At 46.2% G+C, this 24,168-nt stretch overlaps 2 protein-coding genes across 3 annotated transcripts in view; both read right to left on the bottom strand.

Moving 5' to 3' along the window:
* Positions 1 to 400: 400 nt before the first annotated feature.
* LOC116989782 (butyrophilin subfamily 3 member A3-like) lies at positions 401 to 24,168 on the bottom strand. Of its 2 annotated transcripts, XM_033047356.1 has the most exons (9): positions 24,068 to 24,168; positions 21,228 to 21,296; positions 18,301 to 18,651; positions 15,503 to 15,787; positions 12,800 to 12,919; positions 10,269 to 10,301; positions 6,580 to 6,606; positions 4,474 to 4,500; positions 401 to 1,411 (listed from the first exon to the last, which is right to left on the bottom strand). In XM_033047356.1, the coding sequence occupies exons 2-9, from the start codon at positions 21,283 to 21,285 to the stop codon at positions 882 to 884; spliced, it is 1,431 nt and encodes a 476-aa protein (XP_032903247.1). In that variant the 5' UTR covers positions 21,286 to 21,296; positions 24,068 to 24,168; the 3' UTR covers positions 401 to 881. The 2 variants fall into 2 exon arrangements, with proteins under 2 accessions (XP_032903247.1, XP_032903248.1); XM_033047357.1 differs by lacking the exon at positions 12,800 to 12,919.
* LOC116989916 (butyrophilin-like protein 10) overlaps positions 23,917 to 24,168 on the bottom strand; it is a 29,758-nt gene continuing 29,506 nt past the window's right edge. The window contains exon 6 of the mRNA XM_033047470.1: positions 23,917 to 24,017. Coding sequence (XP_032903361.1) covers positions 23,917 to 24,017 — 101 coding nt within the window. The remainder of the gene's footprint in view (positions 24,018 to 24,168) is intronic.

Below are 24,168 nucleotides of genomic sequence, written 5' to 3'. Positions count from 1 at the left end.
CAGAGGGAGGTGGAGGCCGGTTCTCTGGATACTTTCAAGAGAGAGCTGGATAGGGCTCTTAAAGATAGCGGAGTCAGGGGATATGGGGAGAAGGCAGGAACGGGGTACTGATTGGGGATGATCAGTCATGATCACATTGAATGGCGGTGCTGGCTCGAAGGGCCGAATGGCCTACTCCTGCACCTATTGTCTATTGTACGTAGGATGATGTTAGTGTGCGGGGATCGCTGGTCGGCACAGACTCGGTGGGCCGAGGGACATGTTTCCGTGTTGTATCTCTACACTAAACTCAACTAAAGATTGACACAAAATGCCGGAGTAACTCAGCGGGTCAGGCAGCATCTCTGGAGGAAAGGAATAGGTGACGTTTCGGGTCAAGGCCCTTCTTCAGACTGAGTCAGGGGAAAAGGAAACGATAAATATAGCAGAAAAAAACGAATAAAAAATATGCAAAAAGCAATGATGATCGGGAAAAGGTGGAGCCCACAATGGTCAATTGTTGGCTGTGGGGTAGATGATAATGAGTTATGCAGAGGGTGAAACTGAACAGGACGACAGTGAAACTAGTACGATGACTGGTGGGGGAGGGACGGGAAGAGAGGGAACGCGAGGGTTACTTTAAGTTATTTGAACACTCCCTCATCACTTGTAACTGTCTGATGAATCTTTGTTGAATTACCTTAAAGTGAATCTATTGAACCTTAACGTACATCTTTCGACTCCAGGCTGGGTTTCTCCAGCATTTTTGTGACAATAGAGTTTTCATTCATTCGTTCATTAAAGCATTTAAGGAAGATATTTGGCAGTAAAGTGAAGAATTGGCAGTGGTGAAACATTTAAGCCATGCCGCCACTCAGCCATGCTGAGTTAAGACTGCTTTGTTAAGAATCTTTGGCGGGCGAATCCAAGGGGCAGATTTTCAACATTTTGTTGGCATGGGACGTGCGGAAATATGGGTAGACCTTCTCGGTGAACTCGCACTCAGTGAATGTGTGGAGAAAAGATTTACTGTTTGCAATGAAAAATGAAACGACCCGACTGTCGTAATCGAGGTAAACTCCAATCTTACTGGGAAACTCGTGATAGGTGATGTCCAAGGGCTTGGCAAGGTTCGCTTGGATTTTCTTCTCAGATTGCCCGATGGTCCAGTCATGTTTAATTTCAAGGTCTCCTGCGTTGTTCACTGTCCCCGCCACAACTCCCAGCGTCCACTTGCGATTCCCCGCCACCTCCACTTCCCAGTACTTTTTCCCCGAGGAGAATCCCTCGGTTCCCCGCGCCCATTCCGAGGCTTTAACCATGGCGTAATTATTGGGAGGATTCTTCTCCATCTCCTTCGCAGTCACGCTCTTCCCATCCTTAGACACCGTCAGCTGGGTGACCCCTGCTTCAATTTCGAGCTGTATGGAGACTGGGAAACAAAATTAATAACAGCTGATTATGGATGAAACAATCAACATGAATTTCAAATCAAAACTCCAATCAGTTGTGGTTGTAGCCCAGTCCATCACGCACAGAATCCTTGACTCCATCTACACTTCACGCTGCCTCGGCAAGGCCACCAGCATGATCAATAGACAATAGACAATAGACAATAGGTGCAGGAGTAGGACATTAGTCCCTTCGAGCCAGCACCGCCATTCAATGTGATCATGGCTGATCATCCACAATCAGTAACCCCGTTCCTGCCAATAGACAATAGGTGCAGGAGTAGGACATTCAGCCCTTCGAGCCAGCACCTCAATTCAATGTGATCATGGCTGATCATCCCCAATCAGTACCCCGTTCCTGCCTTCTCCCCATATCCGCTGACTCCGCTATCTTTAAGACCCCTATCAAGCTCTCTCTTGAAAGCATCCAGAGAACCGGCCTCCACCGCCCTCTGAGGCAGAGAATTCCACAGACTCACAAATCTCTGTGTGAAAAAGTGTTTCCTCGTCTCCGTTCCAAATGCCTTACCCCTAATTCTTAAACTGTGGCCCCTGGTTCTGGACTCCCCCAAGGACCAGTCTCACCCCGATCACTCCCTCTTCTCCCCTCTCCCATCAGGGCAAGAGGTACAGAAGTGTGAAAACGCACTCACCTCCAGATTCAGGGACAGTTTCTTCCCAGCTGTTATCAGGCAACTGAACCATCCCATCAACAACTGGAGTGGTCCTGAGCAACTATCTACCTCACAAGAATCCTTTGAACTGTCTTTCATTGGAGGCCATTTAGAACGGAGATGTGGAAACACTTTTTCACCCAGAGAGTTGTGAATCTGTGGAATTCTCTGCCTCAGAAGGCTGTGCGGGTCAACTCTCTGGATGCTTTCAAGAGAGAGTACCGATCATAAAAGAAACAGGCCATTGTAAGCTGTTTGTAGTGTGAAAATGAGAAGCTAGTGTGACTTGGGTGGGGGGGTACAGGTTTAGGGCGAGAGGGCCAAGATGTCAGGACTGTCATATGTTGATAGAATGGAGCGGCTGGGCTTGTATACTTAAAAGGATGAGAGGGCATATTATTGAAACATACAAGATTATTAAGGTTTTGGACACGGTAGAGGCAGGAAACATGTTCCCGATGTTGGGGGAGTCCAGAACCAGGGGCCACCGTTTAAGAATAAGGGATAAGCCATTTAGAACGGAGATGAGGAAACACTTTTTCACACAGAGAGTTGTGAGTCTGTGGAATTCTCTGCCTCAGAGGGTGGTGGAGGCCGGTTCTCTGGATGCTTTCAAGAGAGATTTAGGTAGAGGTAGCGGAGTCAAGGGATATGGGGAGAAGGCAGGAACGGGGTACTGATTGTGGATGATCACAGTGAATGGTGGTGCTGGCTCGAAGGGCCGAATGGCCTACTCTTGCACCTATTGTCTATTGTCTATTGACTTTTCTTTGCGCTAAATGTTATTCCCTGTGTATTGCATCGGTACACTGTGGAAGGATTGATTGCAATCATGTATTGTCTTTGACTGGGTCGGGTGCAACAAAGGGTTTTCACTGCATCTAGGTACACATGGCAATAATGAACTAAACTAAAACGTACAAAAGAACTGCAGATGCTGGTTTAATTCAAAGGTAGACACAACATGCTGGAGTAACTCAGCGGGACAGGCAGCATCTCTGGAGAGACGGAATGGGCGACGTTTCGGGTCGAGGCCCTTCTAAAACATAATACTGTAAAGTAGTAAAGAAAGCACATCAGTGCCACTACTTCCTGAGAAGATTACGGAGAGTCAGTATGTTAAGGAGGTCTCTCTCGAACTTCTACAGGTGCACAGTAGAGAGCATGCTGACTGGTTGCATCGTGGCTTGGTTCAGCAACTTGAGCGTCCTGGACAGGGCCGGATTTAGATGAAGAGAGGCCCGAAGCAGTTCCACTTGTGAGGCCCCCCCCCCCACGTTGGTTTTCAGCGCTGGCGGCGAAACAGCAATGGCGGCCAAATCTCCCACAATTCAAAGTGAGGGAGAAAGTGCTCAGCGCTGACCAGTTGCCGTTGCAGGCGCAGGGCGGCCGATGATGATACGCTGGCCGAGGTTGTGCGCATGTGCAGGGGGGAGGACGTGCAGGCCGCAGCAACGCGCATGTGCAAGACGGCCTGCCGTGCCGGCGGATGAGGAGCGAGCGGAGCCCGGCGGCCCGGACACGGATAGCGGGGGGAGATGGAGAGAGAGAGAGAGAGATAGAGAGGGGGGCCCGCCCAGAGTTGAACGGTAGGTGTCCTGCCTTGGCCGGAGGCCCCCCTAGACCTCGAGGCCCTAAGCTTAAGCTTGTCTAGCTTATAGGTAAATCCGGCCCTGGTCCTGGAGCGGAAAAGGATGCAGAAAGTCGTAACCACTGCCCAGTCCATCATCGGCTCTGACCTCCCCACCATCGAGGAGATCTATCGCAGTCGCTGCCTCGAAAAGACTGCCAGCATCATCAAGGGCCCACACCATCCTGGCCACACACTCATCTCCCCGCTACCATCGGGCAGAAGGTACAGGAGCCTGAAATCTGTTACATCCAGGTTCAGGAATAGCTGCTTCCCCACAGCCATCAGGCTATTAAACTCAACTCAAACAGACTCTGAACTATAACAGCCTATTGCACTTTATCTGTGTAAATGGAACTGGAAATGTTCTGTGTTTTTTGTTTACATATTGTGTTGTGCTGCAGCAAAGCAAGAATTTCATTGTCCTATCTGGGACACATGACAATAAACTCTCTTGACTTGACTTGACTAAAGGGCCTGTCCCACGTGGCGGTTTTTTTCAGCGGCTGCCGGCATCATTGACTGACGTATCAGGCCAGTGATGACATATCGGCGCGCGGTGTTATTTCAAGTGTCGCAACATTTTTTTTGTCGCCACTGGATTTTGAAATGTTCAAAATATTTCGGCGACACTGATATGACGCCGGCAGTTGCCGAAAAAAATCGGCAAGTAGGACAGGCCCTTCAGGTATTTCAGATGCTGTCAAATTCTCCAATGTAACAATCCACCGGATCTTACCTTTATTTTCATACATGATCTCCCAATCTGGAAATAAGGGAGAGCCAGTTAGACGGGAGAAATATTCCATGCACACTGTACCATCATTCAATTATTCTCTCATAGATGCACTTTTATTTTAATCAAACATTAGAAGCCCCAACAAAATTGGGATCTTGGCTACAATAGACAACAGTTGACTGGTTAAAGCTATAATATACTGTTAAGCTGAATGGCTACTACACCATGTATCCTTCATAAGCCCAGAGAGTAGCGGCCCTGCGCAGTCAAATACTCATCATATGTTAACCCACTCATTCCCGTAAACCTCCTCTGGACCCTCTCCAGTGCTAGCACATCCTTCCTCAGTCACGGGGTCCAGTATTGCTCACAATACTATCATGTTCTAGTCTTGGTAACATTACCCCTCACCCTCCCTTCACCATCTTTTCTGTATAATAATAATAATAATAATACATTTTATTTATGGGCGCCTTTCAAGAGTCTCAAGGACACCTTACAAAAATTTAGCAGGTAGAGGAAAAACATGTAAGGGGTATGAAATAAATAGTAGAGACATGACTAGTACACAAACTAAAGACAGAATTCAATTCAAAACACAATAATAAGGCAATTAATGCACAGATGATGAGAGGGATAGACAGAGTTGACGTGGATAAGCTTTTCCCACTGAGAGTAGGGAAGATTCAAACAAGGGGACATGACTTGAGAATTAAGGGACAGAAGTTTAGGGGTAACATGAGGGGGAACTTCTTTACTCAGAGAGTGGTGGCTGTGTGGAATGAGCTTCCAGTGAAGGTGGTGGAGGCAGGTTCGTTTTTATCATTTAAAAATAAATTGGATAGTTATATGGACGGGAAAGGAATGGAGGGTTATGGTCTGAGCGCAGGTATATGGGACTAGGGGAGAATACGTGTTCGGCACGGACTAGAAGGGTCGAGATGGCCTGTTTCCGTGCTGTAATTGTTATATGGTTATATTATATGGTTATATAGATGAAAAGGGAGGGGGACGTGGGGCTAAGGATAGGCAGAGGTGAAGAGATGGGTCTTGAGGCGGGACTGGAAGATGGTGAGGGACACGGAATTGCGGATCAGTTGGGGGAGGGAGTTCCAGAGCCTGGGAGCTGCCCTGGAGAAGGCTCTGTCCCCTAAACTGCGGAGGTTGGACTTGTGGATGGAGAGGAGACTGGCTGATGTGGATCTGAGGGACCGTGAGGGTTGGTAGGGGGAGAGGAGGTCAGTGAGATATGGGGGGGTCAGATGGTGGAGGGCTTTGTAGGTGAGGATCAGGATTTTGTAGGTGATCCGGTGGGAGATGGGAAGGCAGTGAAGTTGTTTGAGGACTGGAGTGATGTGATGCCAGGATTTGGTGTGGGTGATGAGTCGGGCGGCTGCGTTCTGGACCAGTTGGAGTCGGTTGATGTAGGTGGAGCTGATGCCAAGGAGAAGTGAGTTGCAATAGTCCAGTCGGGAGGAGATGAAGGCATGGATGAGTCTTTCAGCAGCGGGCAGTGTGACAGAGGGTCTGAGTTTGGCGATGTTGCGGAGATGAAAGAAGGAGGTTTTAATGACATGGCGGACGTGAGGCTCAAGGGAGAGGGTGGAATCAAAGATCACGCCAAGGTTGCGGGCCTGGGGAGATGGGGAGACAGTGGTGCCGTCGATGGTGAGAGTGGGGTTATTGATTTTGCTGAGTGTGGCTTTGGAGCCTATGAGGAGGAATTCTGTCTTATCGCTGTTGAGTTATGCACTCTAATCATGTCCTGCATTGCTAAATCTATTTCCCACTTGGTGATCTTTTCGGCGACTGCCGGCATCATCGACCGACGTATTTGCGGTGTGATGTGGCGTGACGATGTATTGACGCTCGGTGTTTTTTCAAGTGTCGCGACTTTTTTTTTGTCGCCGCTGGATTTTGAAAATGTTCAAATTCTTTTGGCGACACTGATATGATGCCGAAAAAATCGGCAAGTGGGACAAAGCCCTTAACTATCGCCATTCCATTCTTTTTTTGTTAACTGTAGGTGCATGAGGGGACCCAATTTTCTTGGTGCATTAAATAAGACACAATTCTAAAACATTTCTTGTAAAGAGGATATCTTACCGGATTTAACGAGGGGTTCCCACTTGTCTAAATAGTGAAAACAAGAAAAATACACTTCAATAATCTTATTGCACAGTTATCGTTAACTTACCCATATTTGAATATACAGTGGCTTGCAAAAGTATTCATACCCCTTGAACTTTTCCACATTTTGTCACATTACAACCACAAACGTAAATGTATTTTATTGGGATTTTATGTGATAGACCAACACACAGTCGTGCATAATTGTGAAGTGGAAGGAAAATGATACAAGGTTTTCACATTTTTTTACAAATAAAAAAACTGAAAAGTGTGGCGTGCAAAAGTATTCAGCCCCCCTGAGTCAATACTTTGTAGAACCACCTTTCGCTGCAATTACAGCTGCAAGTCTTTTGGGGTATGTCTCTACCAGCTTTGCACATCTAGAGACTGAAATATTTGCCCATTCTTCTTTGCAAAATAGCTCAAGATCAGTCAGATGGGATGGAGAGCATCTGTGAACAGCAATTTTCAAGTCTTGCCAGAGATTCTCAATTGGATTTAGGTCTGGGCCATTCTAACACATGAATATGCTTTGATCTAAACCATTCCATTGTAGCTCTGGTGTATGTTTAGGGTCATTGTCCTGCTGGAAGTTGAACCTCCGCCCCAGTCTCAAGTCTTTTGCAGACTCTAACAGGTTTTCTTCCAAGATTGCCCTGTATTTTGCTCCATCCATCTTCCCATTAAATCTGACCAGCTTCCCTGTCCCTGCTGAAGAAAAGCATCCCCACAGCATGATGCTGCCACCACCATGTTTCACAGTGGGGATGGTGTGTTCAGGGTGATGTGCAGTGTTAGTTTTCCGCCACACATAGCGTTTTGCAATTAGGCCAAAAACTTCAATTTTGGTCTCATCTGACCAGAGCACCTTCCTCCACATGTTTGCTGTGTCCCCCACATGGCTTGTGGCAAACTGCAAACGGGACTTCTTATGGCTTTTTTTTCAACAATGGCTTTCTTCTTGCCACTCTTCCATAATGGCCCGATTTGTGGAGTGCACTACTAATAGTTGTCCTGTGGACAGATTTTCCCACCTGAGCTGTGGATCTCTGCAGCTCCTCCAGAGTTACCATGGGCCTCTTGGCTGCTTCTCTGATCAACGCTCTCCTTGCCCGGCCTGTCAGTTTAGGTGGACGGCCATGTCTTGGTAGGTTTGCAGTTGTGCCATACTCTTTCCATTTTCGGATGATGGATTGAACAGTGCTCCGTGAGATGTTCAAAGCTTGGGATATTTTTTTATAACCTAACCCTGCTTTAAACTTCTCCACAACTTTATCCCTGACCTGTTCCTGGGGCTTCATGATGCTGTTTGTTCACTAATGTTCTCTAACAAACCTCTGAGGCCTTCACAGAACAACTGTATTTTTACTGAGATTAGATTACACACAAGTGGACTCTATTTACTAATTAGGTGACTTCTGAAGGCAATTGTTTGCACTGGATTTTATTTAGGGGTATCAGAGTAAAGGGGGCTGAATACTTTTGCACGCCACACTTTTCAGTTTTTTATTTGTAAAAAAATTTAAAAACCATGTATCATTTTCCTTCCACTTCACAATTATGCGCCACTTTGTGTTGGTCTATCACATAAAATCCCAATAAAATACATTTACGTTTGTGGTTGTAACGTGACAAAATGTGGAAAAGTTCAATGGGTATGAATACTTTTGCAAGCCACAGTAGACAATAGACAATAGGTGCAGGAGGAGGCCATTCGGCCCTTCGTGCCAACAGCGCCATTCATAGTGATCATGGCTGATCATCCACAATCAGTACCCCGTTCCTGCCTTCTCCCCATATCTTTCTTTATATAACCGTAAGGAAAGATGTTTACCAGAATGCTGTCTGGATTAGAGGCTTTAAACCAGGAGTCGGCAACCTATGGCCCAAGGGACGGATCTGGCCCGTAATCCGAAATCATTCGGCCCGCAGGCGTTTTTTTTTCCCAATTAGTTTTCGCGACCTGGGAACCGTAGCCAATCCCGGGGCAGGCGTGCTGACCTGGGCACTAGAGCCAGTCCCGGGGCGGGCGAGCTGGCCTGGGCACTAGAGCCAGTCCCGGGGCAGGCGAGCTGACCTGGGCACTAGAGCCAATCCCGGGGCGGGCAAGCTGACCTGGGCACTACAGCCAGTCCCGGGGCGGGCGAGCTGGCCTGGGCACTAGAGCCAATCCCGGGGCGGGCAAGCTGACCTGGGCACTAGAACCAGTCCCGGGGCAGGCGAGCCGAGTTTAAGCTAAAGAGAGAGTTTGGATAGACTTGGATTGTTTTCTCTGGAACGTCAGAGGTACAGGTGATTCGTGAGAGAAGTATATAAAATTATGAGAGGCATAGATAGGGTAGACAGTCAGAACTTTTTCCCCAGGTTGAAATTCCAGATTATTCACGACACTGGATGTTGAAGGAGCAATGAGTTTTGCTCTGTTTTATTAGTTGTTTTAAAGGTTTGTTATTTGTCAGTTGTTATTAACCCGTGTTTGACAGCCTTTCATGGAAAGAGCGTTCACGTCGCGGCCCTGTTTCCACCAATCTTTCCACCACCGCACACACGAAGCACAAGACAGATGTCATTGCATGCAGATGCCGAGAAGTGTGTGTTCACCTCTGGCTGAACAACTTCTAATCTTGTTTGTGGACTCGATAAGAAGAACAGCATTTCATTACAACTTCAGCACATTAATACAATAGACAATAGGTGCAGGAGTAGGCCATTCGGCCCTTCGAGCCAGCACCACCATTCAATGTGATCATGGCTGATCATCCCCAATCAGTACCCCGTTCCTGCCTTCTCCCCATATCCCCTGACTCCGCTATCTTTAAGAGCCCTATCTTGCTCTCTCTTGAAAGAATCCAGAGAACCGGCCTCCACCGCCCCCTGAGGCAGAGAATTCCACAGACTCACAACTCTCTGTGAGAAAAAGTGTTTCCTCGTCTCCGTTCTAAATGGCTTACTCCTTATTCTTAAACTGTGGCCCCTGGTTCTGGACTCCCCCAACATCGGGAACATGTTTCCTGCCTCTAGCATGTCATAGAAACATAGAAACATAGAAAATAGGTGCAGGAGTAGGCCATTTGGCCCTTCGAGCCTGCACCACCATTCAATATGATCATGGCTGATCATCCAACTCAGTATCCTGTACCTGCCTTCTCTCCATACCCCCTGATCCATTTAGCCACAAGGACCACATCTAACTCCCTCTTAAATATAGCCAATGAACTGGCCTCAACTACATTCTGTGGCAGAGAATCCCAGAGATTCACCACTCTCTGTGTAAAAAATGTTTTTCTCATCTCAGTCCTAAAAGATTTCCCCTTTATCCTTAAACTGTGACCTCTTGTTCTGGACTTCCCCAACATTGGGAACAATCTTCCTGCATCTAGCCTGTCCAACCCCTTAAGAATTTTGTAAGTTTCTATAAGATCCCCCCTCAATCTTCTAAATTCTAGTGAGTAGTGCCAAGCCCTTAACAATGTTATATGTTTCAATGAGATGTCCTCTCATCCTTCTAAACTCCAGAGTGTACAAGCCCAGCTGCTCCATTCTCTCAGCATTTGACAGTCCCGCCATCCTGGGAATTAACCTTGTAAACCTAATACCTCTTAATATGGCAGCCACCTGGACCTGGTAGCTTTGCAATGTGGACAGTTAAGAATGTATACACTTACCGTATTGTTGGACTGACTTGTCTTTTTCTAGATCTGGAAAAGACAACAATTTAATTCTAATTAGTATCAAAAACAGTAGCTGATATATTTTCACTTGCATGAATGAGTAGCGGTCCTGACCTCCCATCCACCTCAGTGGAGACCTCTGCACTATCTTTCATCAAACTTCATCCAACTTCAATATTGTATCTTGCAATGAATGCTTGATTGTATTTTTATACGTAATTTAGTTTGTATTTTAATTTTTCACCGGCCTCCACCAGCCTAGTCAAAGAACGAGGAAAATATACTCAGTGTTGTGCAACCAAGAACCAGAAGTTTGTGCCTTTCTTTAGTAGAAAAACCAGCATCTGCAGTTCCTTGTTTCTAAGATAGACACAAAAAAGCTGGAGTAACTCAGCGGGACAAGCAGCATCTCTGGAGAGAAGGAATGGGCGACGTTTCGGGTCGAGACCCTTCTTCACACTGGTTAGGGATCAGGGAAACAAGAGATATAAACGATGATGTGGTGAGATAATGAACAATGAATGAAAGATATGCAAAACAATAACAATGATAAAAGATGTAAAGAAAGAACTGCAGATGCTGGTTAAAATCGAAGGTAGACACAAAATGCTGGAGTAACTCAGCGGGTGAAGCAGCAGCTCTGGAGAGACGGAAGGGTGACGTATTGTGTCGAGACCCTTCTTCAGACTAAATTAAACTCTAAACTTGAATGCTTCAGTCTGAAGAAGGGTCTCGACCCGAAATGTCACTCATTCCTTCTCTCCAGAGATGCTGCCTCACCCGCTGAGTTACTCCAGCATTTTGTGCCTACCTACAATGAGAAAGGAAACAGGCTATTGTTAGCTGTTTGTAGGGTGAAAACGAGAACTAGCGTTAATGGTTGATCGATGGTTGATGCAGACTCGGTGGTCCGAAGGGCTACTTTCTACACTAGGGCCGGGGAACCTTTTCATGTTGGAATGCCGCATTAAGTTAGCTGTGATCTAACAAGGCCGCATCCAAGAAACTTCAATTAGATATACTTCAAAATGGACATTATCTTGTTAAAATAGCCCTCATGACTACAAGTCAAGTCAAGTTTATTGGTCACATACACATACGACATGTGCAGTGAAATGAAAAGTTGCAATGCTCGCGGACTTTGTGCAAAAAGACAAACAAACAAACCACAAACCGAATCGAACAGAATCACATACTCTTACTAATGTTTTAATTGTGGCCGTCAGTCGGGGAGGATTATTTTGTTGAATCTTCTTTTACTCTTTGGTATTTTAAATACGTTCATTTTAACATTTAAATTTTTATTTTTCTTCTCTCTTTTCTCTCTCCTATTCTTTTTCTTTTTGCTTTAGTGCACATCACCTTCTTCACTTCTCTTTCAAGCTATATAATATTCTCTCTCTCTGTCACAGAAGGTAGTTGAGGCCACAGTTCATTGGCTAACTTTAAGAGGGAGTTAGATGTGGCCCTTGTGGCTAAAGGGATCAGGGGGTATGGAGAGAAGGCAGGTACAGGATACTGAGTTGGATGATCAGCCATGATCATATTGAATGGCGGTGCAGGCTCGGAGGGCCGAATGGCCTACTCCTGCACCTATTTTCTGTTTCTATATTTCTTGCTTTCCTTATCCTTTTTTTCTACTATCTGTCTATCTGTCTGTCTGTCTGTCTGTCTGTCTGTCTGTCTGTCTGTCTGTCTGTCTGTCTGTCTATCTATCTATCTATCTATCTATCTATCTATCTATCTATCTATTATATAAAAGTCTGTGGCTGCCGCCTGCCGTCCGTCCGTCCGGCTGCTGCTGCCTTTCTTCCTTTTGATTCGCTGCTCCTTCCTATCAGCTTCCAACTCACTTCAAAACAAAGTTGCAAGACAGGAACACTCTGAACTTTTCACCTCAATGGGATATCACAGCAAGTGCTTCAACAGGAGGAGGAGGGCCAATTGGTATTGCAATTGGAACTGCTGCAGCAGGCAGGGGAGGTGCAATTGGAGTTTTTTTTTCAATCCACTGCTGAGGGAGGCAGGGGAGTGCTGGAATCTTACATTTGGGAACGGGTTCAGTTCCGTTGGAGGAGACGGGTGCATGGTGGAATATTGGGTTGGGGGATCACACCATTGGGGGAGCAGACCCAACGGGTCTGCACTTGGTCTAGTTAAATATAAAAATAAGAAGTTGTACATGAAATGGAATATGTTATTCATGTAGGATATTAATGGACATCACTTCTAATAAAAATATTTAAAAAAATAAAAATAATAAAAGATGAACAAAAACATATTAATAATAATAAAAAGATTTGTTCTACAAAATTTAGATTCATTCAAAAGGCCGCACTTAATGGCTTAGAAGGCCGCAGGTTCCCCACCCCTGTTCTACGCTAGACCTCCAAACTAAACTCAATATTTGAATGCTATCATTTCCGTTCATTCTTAGCGTTGAAAGAATAATATGAGTTTCTTTTCCATTTTATGTTGAAAGCTGATGGATAATTGCCCAGTGGCAGTGGTTGATGGGACGGTACCTTTCAAGTGATTACGTCTCCTTACAGTCCAATAAATGGCTAAACCAAGCGCGATCAACAGGAGACAAAGTGCCACGCATAGGAACACCAGCCATCCTGAAACAACTGGGAAGAAGACATCTGCAATAGAAATGGCAGTGATTAGACGATATTGCGTGGAAAATATTCATGTTCAAATGTTCTAGGGGCAGAATTAGGCCATTCAGCCCATCTAGTCTACTCCACCATTCAATCATGGCTGATCTATCTTTCCCTCTCAACCCCATTCTCCTGCCTTCTCCCCATAACACTGATCAAGAATCTGTCAATCCCCATCTTAAAAATATCAATAGACTTGGCCTCCACAGCCGGCTGTGGCAATGAATTCCACAGATTCACCACCCTCTGACTGAAGAAATTGTTCCACACAAATCACTCCCTTGCACATTCACTACAAGAGAAAATAAAAGTTTAAAATGGTTGATAGGCACAAAATGGCGGAGTAACTCAGCGGGTCAGGCAGCATCTCTGGAGAAAAGGATTAGGTGACATTTCAGGTCCAGATCCTTCTTCTTGGTGCAGCGGTAGAGTTGCTACCTTACAGCACCAGAGACCTGGGTTCGATCCTGATTACGGGTGCTGTCTGTGTGGAGTTTGCACGTTCTCTCTGTGACCACGTGGGTTTTCTCCGGATTCCTCCCACACTCAAAAGACGTTCAGGCACGTAGGTAAATTGGCTTCTGAAAATTGTGCCTGGTGTATAGGATAGCGTTAGTCTAGGGGTGATTGCAGGTTGGTGCGGACTTGGTGGCTCGAAGGGCCTGTCTCCACGCTGTACCTCTAAAACTCATCAAGCACAGCCAAGATGGTTCGGCAGTGACCACTCTGAGATTTGAGGAAGGACATCCTTGCTATTGAGGGAGTGCAGCGTAGGTTCACAAGGTTAATTCCCGGGATGGTGGGACTGTCATATGCTGAGAGAATTGAGGGACTGGACTTGTATACACTGGAGTTTAGAAGGATGAGAGGGTATCTTATTGAAACATATAAGATTATTAAGGGTTTGGACATGCTGGAGGCAGGAAACATGTTCCCGAAGTTGGGGAAGTCCAGAACCAGGGGCCACAGTTCAAGAATAAGGGGTAAGCCATTTAGAACGGAGACGAGGAAACACTTTTTCACACAGAGAGTTGAGAGTCTGTTGAATTCTCTGCCTCAGAGGGCGGTGGAGGCAGGTTCTCTGGATACTTTTAAGAGAGAGCTAGAAAGGGCTCTTAAAGATAGTGGAGTCAGGGGATATAGGGAGAAGGCAGGAACGGGGTACTGATTGGGATGATCAGCCATGATCACATTGAATGGCGGTGCTGGCTCGAATCGGCCGAAAGGCCTACTCCTGCACTTATTGTCTATTGTCTATTTTTAAAATTAAAAAAAGATTGCTGGTTGGTGCGAATTCGGTGGCTTGAGGGGCCTGTCTCCGCTTTGTGACTCTAAACCTCATCAGGCACAACCAAGATGGTTCGGCAGGTGGCCACTCTAAGATTTGAGGAAGGACATCATTGCTATTGAGGCAGTGCAGCGTAGGTTCATGAGGTTAATCCCTGGGATGGCGGGACTGTCATATGAAGAAAGATTGGAAAGACTAGGCTTGTATTCACTGGAATTTAAAAGGATGAGAGGATATCTTTTGGAAACAAATAAAATTATAAAAGGACTGGACAAACTAGATGCAGGAAATGTGTTCCCAATGTTGGGCAAGTCCAGAACCAGGGGCCACAGTCTAAGAATAAAGGTGAGGCCATTTAAAACTGAGATGAGAAAAAAACTTTTTCACCCAGAGAGTTGTGAATTTGTGGAATTCTATGCCACAGGCAGTGGAGGCCAAGTCACTGGATGGATTTAAAAGAGAGTTAGACAGAGCTCTAGGGGCTAGTGGAGTCAAGGGATATGGGGAGAAGGCAGGCACGGGTTATTGATTGTGGATGATCAGCCATGATCACAATGAATGGCGGTGCTGGCTCGAAGGGCCGAATGGCCTCCTCCTGCACCTATTTTCTATGTTTCTATTAGCTTGAGATGGCATTATTTTATTATTCCTCCCGTCTGACATGTGCTGGAATTTCCATCGCAAGTCAACCTTTTTTAACCGCAGTTGGCAATATACAAGTAGAGATAAAATGGTGTAGAAACTCAGCGGGTGAGGCAGCATCTATGGAGAAAAGTAGTAGGCGATGTTTAGGGTCGAGACCCTTCTTCAGACATGTGGAGGGGGGGGCAGGTGGCGAGAAAAAGAAAGGAAGAGGCGGAGACAGTAGTCTAGATGGGAGAGCTGGGAAGGGGAGGGGAAGGAGGGAGTAAGCAAGGACTACCTGAAATTAGAGAAGTCAATGTTCATACCGCTGGGGTGTAAACTACCCAAGCGAAATATGAGGTGCTGCTCCTCCAATTTGCGGTGGGCCTCACTCTGGCCATGGAGGAGGCCCAGGACAGAAAGGTCGGATTCGTAACGAGAGGGGGAGTTGAAGTGCTGAGCCACCGGGAGATCAGGTTGGTTTGTACGGACTGAGCGGAGGTGTTGGGCGAAGCGATCGCCAAGCCTACGCTTGGTCTCACCGATGTAGAGAAGGTGACACCTACGACTGCGGATGCCGTAGATGAGGTTGGAGGAGGTGCAGGTGAAGCTCTGCCTCACCTGGAAAGATACAATATTGACAATATACAAACCTGCGATCTCAATAATGGCCTCCTGGTCTTTTTCCAATACTCGGTTCCATAAAATACATCTGAACTTGTTTGTCGAACCTTGCGATACAGTTACTTTGCTCTGGGCGTTTAGAAGTTGTTTAGAATCCTGCTGGAAATTTATCTCAGATTTGGAAGTTAAATTCTCTTTCTCGCCACCAATCCATTGTATCGATGGTGCAGGATACCAGCCAGTAGACTCGCAGACAAGTTGAATTCCACTTTTCTCATATCCTCTGATGTAGATCCAGTGGTCATGACCCAAACCTACAAAGAGTAACACAGATCAAGTATACTTAGAATGTAGCAACAAGTTCATAACTTCATAATTCATAGGTGCAGGAGTAGGCCATTCGGCCCTTCGAGCCAGCACCGCCATTCAACGTGACCATGGCTGATCATCCCCAATCACTACCCAATCACACCTGCCTTCTCCCCATATCCCTTGACTCTGCATTGTTTAAGAAATAACTACAGATGCTGGAAAAATCAAAGGTAGACAAAAATGCAGGAGAAACTCAGCGAGTGAGGCAGCACCTGTGCAGCGAAGGAATAGGTGACGTTTAGGACCGAGAGCCTGAAGAAGGGCCTCGATCAGAAACGTCACCTATTTCTTCGCTCCATAGATGCTGCCGCACCCGCTGAGTTTCTCCAGGATTTTTGTCTACCTTCCCTTGACTCTGCTATCTTTAAGAGCTCTATCTAGTGTAGTGCGGCGTCTACAGCCCGGGATCTCACGTTGGGGACCCGGGGGAAGAAGAAGCCATCACTGCCGGCCCGCGGCCGACTTCTACCGCGGGGCCGGCATGGACTTACCATCACCCCTGGAGGGGAGCTTCGACCGCCGGCCCTGCGGTCTACGGTGCTTCTGGCTGCGGCAGGGACTTTAAATCTCGACCGCCAGCCTGCGGCCTACAACAATCTAAAGCCGCGGTCTCCGGTGAGGAAGAGCCGATCCTGGACTGACTGGACTCTGGTCCTGACCACGGGGGGGAAATGGAGGAGGACTGGCCAAATTTTTATGCCTTCCACCACAGTGATGAATGCTGTGGTGGATGTTTGTGTTACAGTTTTATTGTGTGTTCTTTATTATTGTACTGCTGCTGACAACCCAAATTTCCACCAACCCTGGTTGTGTGGCAAATAAATTATATCTATCTATCTATCTATCTATCTATCTATCTATCTATCTATCTATCTATCTATCTATCTATCTATCTATCTATCTATCTATCTATCTATCTATCTATCTATCTATCTATCTATCTATCTATCTATCTATCTATCTATCTATCTATCTATCTATCTATCTATCTATCTATCTATCTATCTATCTATCTATCTATCTATCTATCTATCTATCTATCTATCTATCTATCTATCTATCTCTCGTGAAAGCATCCAGAGAACTGGCCTCCGCTGCCTTCTGAGGGAGAGAATTCCACAGATTCACAACTCTTGGTGAAAAGGTTTTTCCCCATCTCAGTCCTAAATGGCCTACCCCTTATTTTGAAACTATGACCGCTGGTTCTGGATTCCCCCATCATCGGGAACAATTTCTTTCCATCTAGCCTGTCTAATCCTTTAAGAAATTTATTTGTTTCTATAAGATGCCCTCTCATCCTTCTAAATTCCAGTGAATACAAGCCCAGTCGACCCATTCTTCCATCAAATGTCAGTCCCGCCATCCTGGGGATTAGCCTGGTGAACCTACGCTGCACTCCCTAAATAGCAAGAATGTCCTTCCTCAAATTAGAACACCTAATTTGCACACAATACTCCAGGTGTGGCCTCACTAGGGCCCTGTATAACTGCAGGAGGACCTCTTTGCTCCTATACTCAACTCCTCTCGTTATGAAGTTCAACATGCCATTCGCTTTCTTCACTGCCTGCTGTACCTGCACGTCCAATCCTTTAAGAATTTTATATGTTTCTATATATTGAGTAAAGCTACTCCTCGTGGGAAAAAAAGCTGTTTTTATGTCTGGCTGTGGCAGCTTTGACAGTCCGGAGTCGCCTTCCAGAGGGAAGTGATTCAAAGAGTTTGTGGCCAGGATGAGAGGGGTCAGAGATGATCTTGCCCGCTCGCTTCCTGGCCCTTGCAGTGTACAGTTCATCATGGGGGGGAAGGTTGCAGCCCATAACCTTCTCAGCTGATCGGACGATTCGCTGCAGCCTCCAGGTGTCGTGCTTGGTGGCAGAGCCAAACCAGACCATGATGGAGAAGGTGAGGATAGACTCTACGATGGCCGTGTAGAATTGGACCATCATTGCCTGTGGTAGATTGTGCTTCCTCAGCTGCCTTATGAAGTACATCCTCTGTTGTGCCTGTTTGACTGTGGAGTCGATGGTGACACCCCCCACCATTTAAGGTCCTTGGAGATGATGGTTCCAAGGAACTTAAAAGATTCCACAGACGTGACTGTGATGCTGATGATGTTTAAGAAGGAACTGCAGACGCTGGAAAATCGAAGGTAGAAAAAAAATGCTGGAGAAACTCAGCGGGTGCAGCAGCATCTATGGAGCGAAGGAATAGGTGACGTTTCGGGTCGAGACGTCTGGAGAAGGGTCTCCACCCGAAACGTCACCTATTCCTTCGCTCCGTAGATGCTGCCTCATCCGCGGAGTTTCTCCAGTAGTTTTGTCCACCACAGATATGACTGTGGTGTTGTTGATGGTGAATGGGGTGAGGGAAGGGGGAGCTGTCCTAATGTCTACTATCAATTCCTCAGATAATGACCAATGGAATATGTTTGTCGATGAATAACGTGTTCACTAACCTCCAACTTTCAAGTCAATAGGAGTTTCTTCAAAGACAACCCCATTGTCAACGGAGCAAATGTAGTTCCCCTCATCGGTAACTCTGATGTCCTTTATTCTGAGGGATGCGTTTCCTTCCACCATTTGGTCCTTGAACAGCTCGGTCCGACCTCTGTAGTCATCGTCTTGAGTGTTGGTCTCGTCCTTGCCGTTCCTGAACATGTGAACCGCAAAGTCGAGGTCCGACTTTAGCCACCGGACGGTCATCTTGTCGATCGGTTCCTTGGGCTCAAGGTGACATTCCAGTGTCACTGTTCCGCCCACGACTCCTACAACCGGCCGGCCTGGACCAACGATTGAGAACTTGACCGCTGCGCGCGGTTAAAAACAAGGGAGAAATGTCAGGAAATGTTCACGTCACAGGAGCAGAGTGAGGCCATTCGGCCCATCACGTCTACCCCACCATACATCATAGACAATAGATAATAGGTGTAGAATGAGGCCATTCGGCCCATCGAGTCTACCCTCCCATACATCATAGACAATAGATAATAGGTGCAGAATTAGGCCATTCGGCCCATCTAGTCTACCCCACCATACATCATAGACAATAGATAATAGGTGCAGATTTAGGCCATTCGGCCCATTGGGTCTACCCCACTATACATCATAGACAATAGATAATAGGTGCAGAATTAGGCCATTCGGCCCATCGAGTCTACCCCACTATACATCATAGACAATAGATAATAGGTGCAGATTTAGGCCATTCGGCCCATCTAGTCTACCCCACCATACATCATAGACAATAGATAATAGGTGCAGATTTAGGCCATTCGGCCCATCTAGTCTACCCCACCATACATCAATAGACAATAGGTGCAGGAGTAGGCCATTCGGCCCTTCGAGCTAGCACCGCCATTCAATGTGATCATGGCTGATCATCCACAATCAGTACCCCGTTCCTGCCTTCTCCGCATATCCCCTGACTCCGCTATCTTTAAGAGCCCTATCTAGCTCTCTCTTGAAAGCCTCCCGAGAACCGGCCTCCACCGCCCTCTGAGGCAGAGAATTCCACAGACTCACAACTCTCTGTGAGAAAAAGTGTTTCCTCGTCTCCGTTCTAAGTGGCTTACCCCTTATTCATAAACTGCGACCCGTGGTTAAGGATCTGGACAAGCTAGAGTTAGGATACATATTCCCAAAGTTGGGGGAGTCCAGAACCAGGGGCCACAGTTTAAGGCTCGAAGGGCCGAATGGCCTACTCCTGCACCTATTGTCTACTGACAACAAACAGCGACAGCAGCACAAGCAGAAGCCCTAATGCAACCTCCGCCGACCCGGAGCATGCGCCTTCTTAGGTCGGGCTCCTAAGGATGTCCCTGTACATCACCCTGAAGCAGCAGAATGCAGAAGACCTCAACACTTCTGCTGCCTCAAATGCAAGAAGAGGAACAGTTTCACCACCCTCTGACTAAAAAAATTCCCCTTCATCTCCTTTCTAAGTTTATGTTAGTTTTTAGTTGAGACATTCTGCATGGAACCACGATGAATAATTAAATAATCTTCTAAATGTAGACATTTATCACAAATAGGAGAGATTTGTGGGAAGATTCTATTTAGTTTTATTTTAGAGTAGTGTAGTCTATGTAAGACCTTGAATTGTATTAAAGTATGTCTGGCATTTAATGAACATTGATGTATTTGTTGTAATTTAACACATACGTTTGCAAACTGTATAAAACTTAAACATTTCTGGACTGATATTTTTGAAATAACTTCAGAAGTTATTAATACAAAACTGGACCCAGACACAAAATTAATAATACTTGGAATATCAGAACAAAGCTTAACACTCACAACAAACCAAAGAAATTTCCTCAATTACAGTATAATAACTGGAAAAAAATTAATATTAAAATTTTGGAAAGGCCCTACAACCCCCACAATTAAAATGTGGATTACGGAAATGTCGGAGACCCTATACTTAGAAAGAATTAGACTTGTCTTAATGGACAAACAAGATCTTTTCCATAAAATTTGGGCTCCATTCATTAACTATCTGAAGGGATAGATTGGCACAGCACGAGGACCCAGCTGAAACTTGAACTCAGGAATAGATGAAAAGCTATACTTTATAACCTACGAACCTATCTCCATTGACGTATTACAGGTAACCCATTCCACCTCCCTTGTTTTTCTGTTGTGTTTTTTTTTGCTTTCTTTTTTATTTGTAACTTTCTACCCTCTCTTTCTCCCTCTTTCTATAAAAAATAAAAACACTAGAAGCAGAAGTAATTGATAATGGAAAATTTTAATAATGTATGACTGATGTATATGAAAAGTATTTTTACTTTAATATGTAATTACATTTTATAATATGTCTACTTCTAATAAATAAATAAATAAAATAAAAAAAAGAATAATTAAATAATCTTCACTCATTTGTTTACTTTAGTTTAGGCATACAACATGGAAACAGGCCCTTTTCCCCAGTGAGTCCACTCTGCCCAGCGAACACTCCGTACACTAGTTCTATCCTACACGGGGGGGGGGGGGGACAATTTACAGAAACCACTTCACCTACAAACCCGCACGTCGCACGACTTTGGAAAGGGGGAGGAAACCAGAGCACCCGGATGAAGACCCACGCAATTGCAGGGAGAACGTGCAAACTCCACACAGACAGCAGCCATGTTGTTAAAAGTATTGCTTGAAATCTGAAACTTGCTGGACTATTCAAATATTCCTTCAACACGACAGATTTCAGATTCTGAATCTTTGCTGAACCGGAAAAGCTTGTTCAGCAGGTTGTTTTTCCCCGTACCAATGCTTACCTTACATTCTAACCGGCCGTCCAATGATAGCTCGCTGCTCAAGTATAAGTTTACATTCTCAAACATTGTTTACTTGTTAATTAAAAAAATTAAATGCCAGTGTTGCTTACCATTTGCAGGAAACAGAATTCCAGTTAGTAAAAGCAGAGGGAGATAATGTTCTTTCATGTCTGTCAGACCTGTGTAGAATAACCACGCACGAAACAAGGAAAAAACACATAGTTCTGAATATATATCCTACTTCACAGCCCAGACCATCACGCAAACCAACCTCCCTTCCATCGACTCCATCTACACCTCACGCTGCCTCGGCAAGGCCAGCAGCATCATCAAGGACCAGCCTCACCCCCGGTCACTCCCTCTTCTCCCCTCTCTCATTAGGCAAGGGGTACAGAAGTGTGAAGACGCACACACCCCCAGATTCAGGGACAGTTTCTTCCCAGCTGTTACCAGGCAACTGAACCATCCTCTCACCAACTAGAGAGCGGTCCTGACCTCACATCCACATCCCTGGAGAAACTCAGCGGGTGAGGCAGCATCTATGGAGCGAAGGAATAGGTGACGTTTCGGGTCGAGACCCTTCTTCAGATAAAGGTCACCTATTCCTTCGCTCCATAGATACTGCCTCGCCCGCTGAGCTTCTCCAGCATTTTTGTCTACCTTTGATTTTTCCAGCATCTGCAGTTCTTTCTTAAACATCTACATCCCTGAATCGTCACTGAAAGTAAGCGTGCAGGTACAGCAGGCAGTGAAGAAAGCCAATGGCATGTTGGCCTTCATAACAAGAGGATTTCAGTATAGGAGCAAATAGGTCCTTCTGCAGGTGTACAGGGCCCTATGGAGACCATACCTGGAGTATTGTGTGCAGTTTTGGTATCCAAATTCGAGGAAGGACATTCTTGCTATTGAGGGAGTGCAGGGTAGGTTTACAAGGTTAATTCCCGGGATGGCGGGACTGTCATATGCTGAGAGAATGGAGCAGCTGGGCTTGTATTCTCTGGAATTTAGAAGGATGAGAGGGTTTCTTATTGAAACATATAAGATTATTAAGGGATTGGACACACTAGGGGCAGGAAACATGTTCCCGATGTTGGGGGAGTCCAGAACCAGGGGCCACAGATTAAGAATAAGGGGTAAGCCATTTAGAACGGAGATGAGGAAACACTTTTTCACGCAGAGTTGTGAGTCTGTGGAATTCTCTGCCTCAGAGGGCGGTGGAGGTATGTTCTCTCTATGCTTTCTAGAGAGAGTTAGATAGAGCTCTTAAAGATAGTGGAGTCAGGGGATATGGGGAGAAGGCAGGAACGGGGTACTGATTGTGGATGATCAGCCATGATCACATTGAATGGCAGTGCTGGCTTGAAGGGCTGAATGGCCTACTCCTGCACCTATTGTCTATTGTCACCTATCCATGTTCAGAGATGCTGCCTGAACCGCTGAGTTACTCCAGCACTTTGTGTCCTTTTGTGTATTAACCAGCATCTGCAGTTCCTAGTTTCTACCTGCAATGGGGGTAACTCAGCTGATCTGAAGAAGGGTCTCGAAACTTGTCCATACCCTCCGCAGATGCTACCTGGCCTATTTTATAGGTGTATAAAATCATGAGAGGAATAGATCGGGTAAATGCACAGAGTCTCTTGCCCTGGCTAGGTGAATTGAGGACCTGAGGACATAGGTTTAAGGTGAACATAGAAACATAGAATGTAGACAAAAATGCTGGAGAAACTCAGCGGGTGAGGCAGCATCTATGGAGTGAAGGAAATAGGCAACGTTTCGGGTCGAGACCCTTCTTTCGACCTGAACCGTTGCCTATTTCCTTCGCTCCATAGATGCTGCCTCACCTGCTGATCATCCACAATCAGTCACCCGTGCCTGCCTTCTCCCCATATCCCTTGATTCCGCTAGCCCCTCGAGCTCTATCTAACTCTCTTTTAAATTAATCTAGTGAATTGGCCTCGACTGCCTTCCGTGGCAGAAAAATTCCACAAATTCACAGCTCCCCGGGATAAAAAGTTTTTTCTCATCTCAGTTTGAAATGGCCTCCCCTTTATTCTTAAGAAAGAACTGCAGATGCTGGAAAAATCGAAGGTAGACAAAAATGCTGGAGAAACTCAGCGGGTGAGGCAGCATCTATGGAGCGAAGGAAATAGGCAACGTTTCGGGTCAGTCTGAAGAACGGCTTTGACCCGAAACGTCGCCTATTCGTTCTCTCCATAGATGCTGCCTCACCCGCTGAGTTTCTCCAGCATTTTTGTCTACCTTTATTCTTAGTCTGTGGCCCCTAGTTCTGGGCTCCCCCACCATTGCGAACATTTTTTTTTTCCTGCATCTAGCTTGTCCAGTTGAAGGGGAAAGATTTAATAGGAATCTGAGGGGTGACTTTTTCACACAAAGGGTGGTGGGTGGGTGGATGGAACAAGCTGCCAGAGGAGGTAGTTGAGGCTGGGTCTATCCCATCGTTTAGGAAACAGTTGGACAGGTACATGGATAGGACAGGTTTGGTGGGATATGGGCCAAACCTATCCTAGGCAGGGACTAGTGTAGCTGGGACATATTGGCCGGTGAGGGCAAGTTAGACCGGGGAGTCTGTTTCCACGCTGTGTCACCCTGCGACCCTCCGAGTTGCCCTTCGGCCCTTTTCCTGGTTACTAGCGCCTGCTCCGCCCACAATTTCAGAACATGCACCAGGAAGATTTCCCCCTTTATTTCCAATCGACCGCCTCGCAGCGAAAATCTGCTTGTCGGAGATTGCAAGCGGGTGCCCGGGAATAAATAAAATCGTCCCGAGCAGTCAGTCAGTCACCGACTGCCCCCCTTCCCTTCCTGAACCGCACCAACCCGGACATCAGACCTGAACCGCGCCCCGGGGAGTTTCCCTTTCACCGACTCTCGCTGGCAAACTGGGGGAGAGAGGGGGATCGCTTTCAACCCCTGAAACCCACTCACTCACCCGATCAATGCCCCGGCCCGAGACCCGGGCGGACTCACCTATCTCCCAAACAAGCCGTTTCAGGAAAAGAGTCAAATATTTTGCAGGCGGGGCGGACAAAG

The sequence above is a fragment of the Amblyraja radiata genome, chromosome 30, assembly GCF_010909765.2.
Source record: "Amblyraja radiata isolate CabotCenter1 chromosome 30, sAmbRad1.1.pri, whole genome shotgun sequence".
NCBI classification, from domain to species: Eukaryota; Metazoa; Chordata; class Chondrichthyes; order Rajiformes; family Rajidae; genus Amblyraja; species Amblyraja radiata.
The sequence above is the reverse complement of the archived record's forward strand: the minus strand, read 5'-3'. Positions and strand labels throughout refer to the sequence as shown.

What these genes read in the sequence shown, in the direction of transcription:
- LOC116989782 (XM_033047356.1), bottom strand. Translation starts at nt 21,285, where the DNA reads ATGAAAGAACATTATCTCCCTCTGCTTTTACTAACTGGAATTCTGTTT. An exon ending in GAGACGTAATCACTTGAAAG is followed by an intron (nt 10,302 to 12,799) that starts GTACCGTCCCAT and finishes TGTCTTTTCCAG; the next exon opens with ATCTAGAAAAAGACAAGTCA. An exon ending in CAAGTCAGTCCAACAATACG is followed by an intron (nt 6,607 to 10,268) that starts GTAAGTGTATAC and finishes TTCACTATTTAG; the next exon opens with ACAAGTGGGAACCCCTCGTT.